The 12,174-nt window shown below is 35.6% G+C and overlaps 1 protein-coding gene across 1 annotated transcript; it reads left to right on the top strand.

Annotated features, from left to right (window-relative positions):
- Nucleotides 1-2,815: 2,815 nt before the first annotated feature.
- On the top strand, nucleotides 2,816-3,754 carry LOC128647014 (olfactory receptor 6F1-like). Its single transcript, XM_053699825.1, has one exon. It carries the CDS (start codon nucleotides 2,816-2,818, stop codon nucleotides 3,752-3,754), a length of 939 nt encoding a protein of 312 aa, XP_053555800.1.
- Nucleotides 3,755-12,174: the final 8,420 nt, after the last annotated feature.

Here is a 12,174-nt window from a genome sequence, read left to right as displayed (position 1 = left end):
TGATGTATTTTTCTTTATTTTCCTTTATAAAATCATCTACAAAATTAAAACAGGGATTTTAATGCAGGTAGTGCACTAACATCTTGATTTTGTGGATCATTTTATTTTTTAATTTAAAAAACAACATAAAAAGATTCTATGTTGATAATATAACTGTACAACATACATGTCAAGTGATAGGGTCAGATTTATGACTTTGTTATTGCAATGTCTTAAAAACTAAACTGAAACAAAACAGTTGGATCGTTAAAATTACATTTGAGAAGCTATTCTGTAATTTTTTTCTTTTCTACAACTAGCCAGTGTTGCATACACCTTAAAAAGTAGTAATTTGGCTGTTTTTGGAAAAGGACTATAGACTATGGCCTCATTTTCATTTTGTTATTATCTGCTGTGTAAACAACTTTATGTTTCAATTGGGTATAGTTTGGTTTCCTTTTGTATAACTTTGCAATCCATTAGCAATGCAGGTATTCATATCAGTTAAGATTTCCAAGTTAAGCAAGTGAAAACAATCCATAGCATGTGGATTTCTTAAACTTTGAATTGTGTAAACACATGAGACACAAGTTTTTTTCTGAGTTTTTAGTGATAACTGCTATATGTATTTGAATGTAGTTTTTTTCTTATCTAATACTGGAGTATTCTAATGGTAAAAAATTGCCTATGAAATTCATGGATTTTGGTTGGTGTTTTTTTACTTTGAACCCATTTTTTGAAAAACCCTACTATTATATTTTATTATATGCTTTTCAAATGCATTAATGGCATGGGGATCATTCAACATCAACATTTCAGTCAATAAAAAATCATCTTCCCAGCAGCATTCCAAATAATTATTTTAGTTAAAACTTGAACTGAGCATGGGTGAGAGAGACAGTGTAAAAAGGCTTTAAAATCATTAATACAATCCATACAAAATTGACCAAATTTAGTTTTCAAGAATTTAATTCTGCCGAATTCAATAAAACAAAAAGTTGCCTGTGATAGGTAAGAATGCCAATAGTGCAAATTATCTGACAAAATAAATATTGTCATTAGAAACCATTAGATTATTATGTAGAAAATTTGCTTTTAATTAAAACTGAAGCGAAAAAGATTATAATAGAACCCTAAATTTCTTTAAAGAGACAATAAACTCGGAATTTAATTTACAATACAATTTTAATTATACATAGAGGGACAATTTTGCAACACAATTTTATGTATTTCACTTGCTTTTCCTGTAATTTTAAATATGGAAATTGTAAAACAGTAATTTTTCCACGAGAAGCTGAAGTATTTGGAATTCAGAAGCTCAACCCTCCTTCATGCAGAACAGTAATTGCTTGATATTTTTCAAACCTCTATATCTGTTCCTGATTGGCCACAAAAAATCAGATGAGATCAATAACAATTTTTTTTAGGGATTTAAGGGACATTTTTTTTCAGCTAAGAAAAGTGTTTTGTACTATATGTATTATTATTTTTAATGGCTAGTCCTATTCTTAAAGGGACATTAAACCCAAACATTTTCTTTCATGATTCAGATAGAGCATGCAATTTTAAACAACTTCCTAATTGACTTCTATTATCTAATTTGCTTCATTCTCTTGATATTCTTTGCTGACAAGCATATTTAGATAGTCTCAGTAGCTTCTGATTGGTCGCTGCACATAGATGCCTCGTGTGATTGGCTCACCAATGTCTATTTCTATTTATTCAACAAATTATATCTTAAGAATGAAGCAAATTAGATAATAGAAGTAAATGTGAATCTTGTTTAAAATGGTAGTATCTTTCTGAATCATGAAAGAAAATGTTTGGGTTTAATGTCCCTTTAATTAATATGTTTCCATGCTTGTAGAAGCTTGCCCCAGTAAGAGTTGTTCTTGTCAGCCAGCTGCCATCACATTCCAAGGTATAAAACTTCTTGGTATTGTCAATTCAAACGAGATTTTGAAACTCCTCAAAAATTATTTTGTGATTCAGACAGAGCATGCAATTTTTAAAAAGTTTCCAATTTACTTCTATTATCAAATTTCCTTTGTTCTCATGGTATTCTTTCATAGAAGAGATGCCTAGGTAAATATCTGGAGCACTACATAACAGGAAATAGTGCTGTTTCATATCCCTTTAACAGTTTATTAATACAGACATTTTGTTAAATATCTTCCCTTTAATTGACCCTTGCTTTCATTCAAGTGCAGAAAAACACAAACAATATTTTTATAATGCTACATTGTATTGAAAATATGTCATTGCTGTTGTTGAAGACAGCAACACCTTGTATTAACAATCTTTTTTTGCAGTCATGCAATAAATTAACAGAATATATGAGTGTGAACGTTTTTTAATACATTAACACCTTGTTTGTTGCAGTTGTTTTACAATAGCTAAACTCCACTCACCACTTGCCTTACTTGAAGGAGCCAATCTGGACTTGTTATTGGAGTAGACAATGACATACCTAACCATTGTCATTTTGTCAGTAAACCCTTCATTGGTTTGCAGTCAGTAATCATATTATCTCAGCAAAAGCCAAAAAGGGACAGATATGTAGCAGGATTAGGCTTGTAAAGCTTGCCATATGCACTTTGTGCTCTAAGAATTGAAAAACCCACAATGTTTTCCAATTTAAATAGAAAAAGAGAGTAAAATAAATAATGAAAGTAGATTGTAAAATTAAACATAATCTTGTGGTGTATACTGTCCCTTTAAGAGGCTACTTTACTTATATATTTATTTATTTATTTATTTATTTATTTGTGTAGTTAATTATTTTTGTCTTTATGTATTTCATAATTTTAAATATTGTTGCAGGCTGAAAGAAATGATGCCCAATAATATTACTCAATTTCTCCTACTCGGATTCCCAGATTTTCAGTTTTGGCACTATGGATTATTTGGGATTTTCTTGACTATGTATTTACTGACTATCGCTGGAAATATCACGATTGTCTCTATAGTGCGACATGATGACTCCCTACACACCCCAATGTATTTTTTCATCAGCAACTTGTCTTTTATAGAGATAATGTTTACTACTGTCACTGTTCCCAAAATTCTTGCTCTTGTTATTGGATACAGCAAATCAATATCATTTCACAGTTGTCTCATTCAGTTTTATTTCTTTTTTTCTTTGGGATCCACTGAATGTTGCCTTTTAGCAGCCATGTCATACGATCGTTATATCGCAGTTTGCAACCCACTACACTACAGCAGTATTATGAATAGATCTGTATGTTTATACATAGTCTTGGCATGTTGGGTTGAAGGCATCTTCATTACATCAATTCACACTTTTTGTATTGCCAATCTGAAGTTTTGTGGTAAAAACACCATTCACCATTTTTTTTGTGACCTTTCCCCACTGTTGAAACTTTCATGTGAAAATACAAGTGTCATAGAATTTCTAAATTTTCTCACTGCTTGTGTCATCGTGTTATGTTCATTTTCTTTGACCCTTTTCTCCTACATCAGAATTATAATGACTGTTTTAGCGATTCCATCCAGTACTGGAAAACGCAAAACATTTTCTACTTGTGCATCTCATCTTATTGTTGTCCTTATGTTCTTTGGAACGGTGGCTTTTGTTTATGTTAGGCCAAGGGTCAGCACAGATTTTGAGGCAAATATGTTTATTTCTATGTTGTTTATAGTTGTGACACCTGCATTGAATCCTTTTATCTATAGCTTACGGAACAAGGAAGTCAAATATGCGATAAAAAAACTTATTCGAAATTCTAGGCTATTATACAGACAGATGTCATAAATTCAATAAGAAGTGTACAGAATATCAATAACGGCTTTCCTTTATATATTTGTAATTAAATTATTTTTACAGTGTATGTAAAACATATTACTGGATATTAAAAGGAACCTTGCCTTTGTATTTTATCTGTTTTTATAAGGAAAGAGGCATTTCATTCTCAGGTAAGGGTTTAACAGGTTACATAAACTTTTCTAAATAAAGGGATAGATTTCAAGTTGAGTGCTTAATTATAGCATGCCCGGAAATGGGAAAATTTGCTAGTTTGTGGGCATGTAATAATTAACCAGTCATTACAACTGACTGGTTATTGCTACCACAAGCTCCCGGTATCAATTAGCGCTCCGAAAATTAACCAAAGATTATACCTCTGGTTAATTTTCTAAAACTTCCCCAAATGTCCTCAAAATAGAGGGCATTATAGTTTTTTTATTAAAAAAATAAAATAAAACTGCACCAGGCAGTTTTGGGGCTTTTAAGTTGATGGGAGTGGGGTGTTAGAAAAAAAAAATGGCACAAAAAAGTGCCTTTACATAGTGGTCTATGGGAACTGTGTGTTCCCTGTAAATATATATGTATATGATTATATACATATACATTTATGTGTTAATATGTGTATATACACATATTAACACATAAATATATGGTCATATACATATATTTTTACAAATTGCTGAGCATCGCTGCGCTACTTACCCCTTGCGCTGCGCGAGTTCTCATGCCATATGTCACGGCATGAGAACAAGGTTCCCATTTAAACCTACGGAAGCGTACTCTTGTGAGCTTGGGTCCAAATTGCTTTCAACTTCTGATACCAGTGCACATTAGCATGCACTGGTATTACTAAGTGGAGTGCTAATATCGATTTAAAAAAAGCGATATTTAGCACTCCACTTGTAATCTGGCCCATAATGTTTAAAAAAAAAGATTAACAATGTAAATGTTCATATAACAAAGACTAAAGTAAAGTGAGTTCATGTAACCTAGAACATTTTCTTCCCAATATTAATGAAAGTTTGTTGTTAAATTGGGTTGTTTACACCATAATAACGGGATATTAAACCCAAAAAAACTCTTTAATGATTCAGACAGAGCAATCATTTTAAACAACTTTCTAATGTACTTATATCATTCAATTTACTTCATTATCTTGGTATCCTTTGTTGAAAAAACAGCAATGCATTACTGGGAGATAGTGTTTTTTTTAATACTTTATTTATTATCCAGATCCATCACACACACAGGAAATACAATTGTTGTAATGAGAATTCACATAACAAGAATTATTGACACACTGACCCACACCGCTCCACAATGTGGGACAATAAGGCTATGATGTTTGATTCTTTTCTTATGCCCAGATGGAAATCTAGTTTTTCCAATTTTTCTTTAAATAGTAAAAAAAACAAAAACAAAATTAACAATAAACATACAATCAACAAAAAAAGAACAACCAAAGTTGGAACAGTGTAATTTTTAGATACACAAGTCACCCCTTCAGCAATACTTGTCACAAAAGAGGGTATTATTTTGATGATAAATTATTTTTTGTTCTATTTGCTGAGATAGCAAATTCGGTTCCAAGGAGCTACATGCTAGTAAAAACTGTGGCATATAAGTATATACAGCAGGACTAACTAAACTATACAAAAACAATACAAACAAGGGAGTGGCAGGGATCTGAACTCTACCTTCAGGGGTGTTGAGAATTATGGTATACCTTATGGTTCTTGATCCAAGGGGAGGGGGCAGCATATGTTCCAAAACTCATATCTCCCTCTCCAACAGTCAGTCTGACATCAAAGAAGTCAGGAGAACTCAGTATTTATTTAGATAGAAAATGTTGTTGAAATGTGTTCTACTATATTTAATCTGGATTAGCGGGTGGAGGACACCACCTACTGCACACGTTTTAGGTGAGAATAAACAGTGAGTTTTTAAATGTTTATGGAAAACATAAGAGATAGGGTTCTCATTTGTGAATAAATGTTTTGATTCTTTTTTCTAAGTCGCCTTGGACATCCGCTTGCTCCACAAACATTTGAGATTGTATTGTAATCACTAGATTCTTAAAGGGGTGGGGCTCTATTTGAGATCAAATATTGTAGGATCAGTTTCCTAGTCATTAGTATCACCAAGTGTAGGATTTGTCACTTCCGATTTATCAACATTGATTTTGTAGCCTGTGAAGTTCCCAAATTGTTTCATGATGTCAAGGAGTATGGGTATGTTTAGCGTTGGGTTACTAATATAGAGTAGGAGATCATCAGCAAACAAGGAAAGGTGTAAATTATGCCCATTCACCTGGAGACCTGAGCAATAATGCCTTATGTAGCATGCTACTGGCTCCACCGCTAATTAAAACAACAACAGCGATAATGGGCAGCCCTGTTGTGTTCCCCTTTCTAGCTGGAATGTGGGTGAAATGCCGCCATTAAAGATAAGGGAAGTCGTCAAGTTATTGTAAAGTTGCTGTATTGTATTATGCCAAAGTTAGTTTAAGAAGTGTAGAGATGATCCCATTCCACTCTGTTGAACACTTTTACAGCGTCGACAGATAGTAGGCATGCAGCTAGCAGGGGGTATCTATGAAGTTCCATTATGCTTAGGAATATTGTGAAATGACTAAGAGTGTTTTCCACAAGTTTGTTACTGAGGAGTGGTGCCTAGTAAACCCCGTCTGATCTGGATGTATCAGGGAGGGAAGCATTTCTGCCAATCTGTTAGCTGAAATTTTTGTAAACAACTTATAGTCGCTATTAAATAGCAAAATTGGCCTATAAGATGAGGGTAAAGTGGGAATTCTATCTGGTTTTGGCATTATACAAATGTTGGCATCTATGAACCGAGGGTCTGGTTTCGAATGGCCCGATAAATATCCAGAGAATAGCAAGGACAATGTAGATGCTCTCTCTGTGCTGAGAATTTTATAGTGTTCAATAGGTAGGCAGTCTGGGCCAGCTGCCTTACCTAAGTTAGCAGATTTAAAAGCCTTGGGGTTGTATAGGTTCATTGAGAGAAGACTGCTGCTCTTGTGTCAATTTGGGGGTCTTTATCTTACTCCAAAAGAGTTATTTGTCTTTTTTTTATAATCTCCTGTTTGGTGTATAAAGAGGTATAGAAGGAAACAAACTCCTTCATAATTGTAGGAGTGTCTGTGTAGAGTTGTTGACCTACTTTAATAGCTGGGATATTGGATTTATGAGTTACAATCCTAACCATATTTGTCATGAGTTTTCCAGCTTTGTTACCATAACGGTAACCTTTTCCCTGTTTATGAACCGCGTATGCTTGGTCCGAGATCTGTATATGGATGTCCCTTTCCTGTTTTAATTTGTAATACTGTTGTCGGTGTTGGGCTGTAGGATGCTGTAAGTATCTTTTAGAAGCTTCTGGAAATTTTGTTAGCATTTGGTTTGTGACTTTTTTAGCTGTGGATTTAATGTGCAGTGTAAGCTGTGATCCTTCTTTGTAAGACGGCTTTAGATGCATGCCAAAACAAGTCAATCTTTTCTTGATGTTGAGCATAGTCTAAGGTATAATCTGTCCAGTAGGAGTACAACTTCTGTTTAAAGTCTACCCTATTATACAGATAGGACGGGAACCACCAGGTTTTATGTTTAAGATGGTTAGAGGTGGGTTCTAAGGTTATCGATATGGGAGCATGGTCTGATAGGGTGATTGGATTGATAGTGGTTTGTGCTATATTGGGCGTTAGCTGTGGGGAAGTGAGAAAGTAGTCAATTCTCGATAGTGTATGATGTGATTTAGAGATGCATGTGAAATCACGGCTATCCAGATTTCGCAATCTCCATAGATCTATTAAGTTCAGGCCTTCCTAAAACTCCATTTTTAATTTGGCTTCCCTTTTCTGCCTTTGATTAATTTTTTGCACAATTTGGATATGAGTTGGTTCTATGAATCTGTCTAATGGGAATACTTGTACCAAGTTGAAGTCACCACCCATGATAAGTGGGAATTCACTACGCCTAGTAATGTGCGACTGTAATGTATGCCAAAATTTGGGGCAGAGGTTATTGGTACCATACACATTGCAAAGCAAATATGTAGTGGACTCAATTTGAAGGTTAGTGATTATGTATCGCCCTTTTGCATCTGTAATTGTGTCTGTGAATGTAATTGGCAGTCCCTTTCTGATAAAGATTGCCACCCCTCTTTTTCTACCCTCCATTGGTGTGCAAAGTATGTGACCCATCCATCTAATTTTTAATTTGTCATGTTCCTCTTTGGTTAGATTGGTCTCCTGAAGCAGTGCTATAACCGTATGAATAGATTGAAGGTGGTGTAATATCCTACTTCGTTTTGCAGGAGAGGTGATACCTCCCACATGCCATGAAATAATGTTATATTTTAAAACCATATTTTAAAGGAGTACTGGGGAATATTTTTTGGTCAAGAGTATTTATGTGGGGTTCAGCACAACTGTGATCATCAATATAGGGGGACTCATTACTATTTGTTTTTGTGAGGAGATAGGTAAGTAACCCTGGCCTGTATTGGTAGTGAGAGTGTTGAGCTGTAAAGTTGTGGATTACTCACTGATTCCCACGGAGAGGAGATGGAGACAAGCCAAGAAGTTGTAGTTATAAAAAAATTATATATAGCGCACTTCATCCTCCCCCCCCCCCCAGAGCAAGGGCATGCCATCTGTATGGAAAAGAATGCAAACAAGAACAAGTTATATTCAAACATCGCAAACACCAATCTGGTTCATTGATCAGGCCTAGAGGGGCAGCAAGTGAATATACCTAAACGGGCAATTGACCTGCAGTGGAACCTATACTAGAACACAATGCTAATGAAAAAACATTTACACTAAAAGAAATTACAATACCCAGCCCTCTCCCTCCCCCACACAGGTACATAAAATTAGAGGAAATAACATTTTCTTGAGTTTGAAACAACAAGATTCTACTCAGGTAATGTAACATCCCTAAAACTATCAATGCAGTCCAACATATTAAATAAGATTCTAGCCTAGTAATTAACCGTAGAGCTAAGACTAATAGATATATATACATTTTCTAGTTGACAAACTACAGTGATACCAGTACTGAAAAGTGTTGACAAAGTAAAAACATCTACAACAAAAAGGGCAACATCATTCTTCTCCTTTTTCCCCTCCCCACAGAGGCAGGGAAAACTAAAGGCAAAGACATATTCTTGAGTTCCAAGTGTAAATACTCTTCCCAAATTATGTAGAATCCCTAAGATTATTAGGGCAATACAGTAAGCTGCTACACAGACAAGCTGGATACATAAGGGTTTCTGAGACATTTATCTCACTATATCTTGATCTAGGTAGGATCTATGATTGACAATCTTCATCTTCCAACATTGTCCTGCTTCTCCATGTCCAGATAAACCTGCAATTCTTTGAATTTTGCACCTGAGGGTGTTTGCAGTCTGAGTTTGGCCAGGTATAGCAACGTCTATCTATCTATCTTTCTATCTATCTATCTATCTATCTATCTATCTATCTATCTGTCTGTCTGTCTATCTATCTATCTATCTATCTATCTATCTATCTATCTATTGGTTACTTATAGAGTGTGAACTAATCACACGTGAGGGTCTCAAGGGAAAGCAGATAGGAGGAGGAGGATAGGGGGTCAGGGGATGGGCGTTCAGTTGAAGAGACAGTTTTTAAGGTCCTTTCTGAACTTTGTAAGGGATGTGGATTGTCTGAGGTGCAGCGGGAGGGTGTTCCATGTATTTGCTGCTTGTCTCCCTTCCTTATATAGGCGAGAACACAGTGGAGCAAAGTCTTTGCGAAGTTTAGTATGGTCTGGATTCATTTTCAGCAGTTTAGGGAGCATCAGTGCTGTGAATTCTAGTAGATCCCTGTTTTTTATTGCTTCTGGGACTCATTAAACATGGAGGTTATTACATCTGCTCCATTTTTCTTGGTCATCCACTTAATCTTGCAATGCTTGGTTCTGACGTTGAAGCTGTCTTAAAGAGGTAGAAGCTGAGGTCTGTCTATCTTCAATGTCAGAAATTCGTTGCTCCACCTGAGTTATCCTTGTAGAGAACTGATGCACTTCGCTAGTGAGATTGTCCACTACCACCTGAAGAGACACCATCTTTGGCAAAAATAAGGTTTTAAGTTCTTGAAGTAATGTAGAAGTATCTGTCGCAATAGTGTCCGTTATGGTTGTGGAAGGTGAGTTCTCAGCATTTACTTCTGCTGCGAGTCACTTCTTATCTATTTGTTTGGACTTTGAGGGCATTTTCCCCTCTAGGGTGTTTGGTATGACTTTAAAGTATTTATCCACATTCATATAAATTGTGAGACAATTTGTGGAATATAGTAGTAAAATTCAACCGCAACAGTTACAAATGTCCACAAGATGGCACTACAAGACTGTATGTTAATTCAGGTAGAATTAATCTATAAGAATACAGTGACAAAACAGCAAACCAAGTTGTAAACATGTGCTGGAAATGGTTATTAACCATAGATTTCAACTGCAGATTAGGTAAAAATTATCAGGAAAAGAATATAAGATGAATCAGTTCACACCATGTGGCAGCAGGTTGTGGAATTAAGTAAACTTTATCCAAAATTATGAAATCTTTATCAGTGTTTTCAGCCGCCCTGTTTATTTTTTCTATGTCCCCTTCATATTCACAAAGTGTTTAAAGCCCTTCAATAAGGGTATGAGGGTGTTAGTTGAGGAGAAGGGCACTTTAAGAGTATGTACTATGCGCAGGGACGTGCAGTCATAGGAGGCAGGGGAGGCACTGCCACCCCTGCCATATGGGGCCAAAGTTTAATTAAATTAATTTTAATTAAAAAAAAATTGTAAAAAAAAATAAAAATCGCCATTTTTTTCCACCCATGTAATGCTATGGAGAGGCATTATACAGGACTGCATCTCTCCATAGCAAAACATGGATACATTTCTTCAATAGCAGCATCGCCACACACTGGTTGTAAAACTACCTTAAAACTACCTGAATCAAAAATAATGACCAATAGGAGGCATCCCTCATGATGCCTCTTAGCGAGGGAGCCAATCAGAGAAGTTAAAACTCATTTTAAACTCTTCATGGCATTATTAGCTATGCAGGATGCAAGGCTGGCCCTGTCTGATGTTCACTGACTTGCTGTTACTGTGATCTGGTCTGGGACCCTCCCACTAGCACAGGATTCACTAGAAACAAGAGGGGAGAATAAGAACTGGAAGAAGAAGTGCACAGTAAGGGGTATTGTTAGGGTTTATAGCTTTCCTCTTTCTGTTAAATGATAGTGTTAATATTAATGCTTTTAATGTGAACTGTAAGCTTTCTACTTATTAACAACGTTGGCTGTTATGACTGTGAGGAGTGCTGGTAATGATAATAGCTTCCCACATTTTGCTGGCAGTTTATTTGAACTTTTTATTGTGAATATTTTGTTTTTAATGTGATCTAGTAATTTGCTGCTTTTTAACCAGTTAACAACATTGGCAGCAGAGCATGCTTTATAACTACAGCTCTCAGAAAGTATTGTGTTGTCACTAGCTGGTGCCATTGTGCAAAAATGAAATGCTAGTGCCTTTTTTATGCCTCTTCTGGTCTGTATAATAAACAATGTACTTTCCCTCCTGTAAAACAGTCAGTGCTGAGTACACTCCTATGTCACCCAAGATATAAGGTGAGATCTACTGGGTCCAGACACTAACTTCTGAGTATCTTAGTTATGTGCACTGAAAATTAAAGAGAACAAAACTGTGCTGATTTTGTTTCTATGTATGTGGATTAGATAGACTGATTGATTTAAGGTCAGTACTTCACTCTGTCATCCTACAGTTTTTTTCCTTCAATAAATACACTTTTTTACTGCAGTTTCCCATGCTTTTGGGTTTTCCTGTTTATAACACCTCACTTTTTATTGTCTTTCTGTAATATGATGATCTGTCTGTCATTTATTAAAAAGCATACGGCTAGATTACGAGTTGTGCGTTTGGGTAAAAAAGCAGCGTTAAGAGGTCCTAACGCTGCTTTTTTACTCCCACTGGTATTACGGGTCTTGAAGGTTTAGGGTCACCGCACACTTCTTTGGCCTTACCGCAAAACGACTTACGTAAACTTCGTAAAGTCTTTTTTCTATGGGACTTCCATAGCACTGATATTACGAATCTGTCCTGGGAGGCCAAAAAGTGAGCAGTACACCCTCTACCTCCAAGAGTCCTAACGCATTTAAAAGTCAGTAGTTAATAGTTTTATGGTACAATGCCGTAACATAAAACTCATAACTAAAGTGCTAAAAAGTACACTAACACCCATAAACTACCTATTAACCCCCTAAACCAAGGCCCTCTCGCATCACAAACACTATAATAAATTTTTTAACCCCTAATCTGCCGCTCCGGACACCGCCGCCACCTAGATTATATTTATGAACCCCTAATCTG

This window comes from Bombina bombina, chromosome 2 (genome assembly GCF_027579735.1).
Source record: "Bombina bombina isolate aBomBom1 chromosome 2, aBomBom1.pri, whole genome shotgun sequence".
In the NCBI taxonomy this organism is placed as follows: domain Eukaryota; kingdom Metazoa; phylum Chordata; class Amphibia; order Anura; family Bombinatoridae; genus Bombina; species Bombina bombina.
The sequence above is the reverse complement of the archived record's forward strand: the minus strand, read 5'-3'. Positions and strand labels throughout refer to the sequence as shown.

Coding starts and splice junctions, on each gene's coding strand:
- LOC128647014 (XM_053699825.1), top strand. CDS start 2,816: ATGCCCAATAATATTACTCAATTTCTCCTACTCGGATTCCCAGATTTT.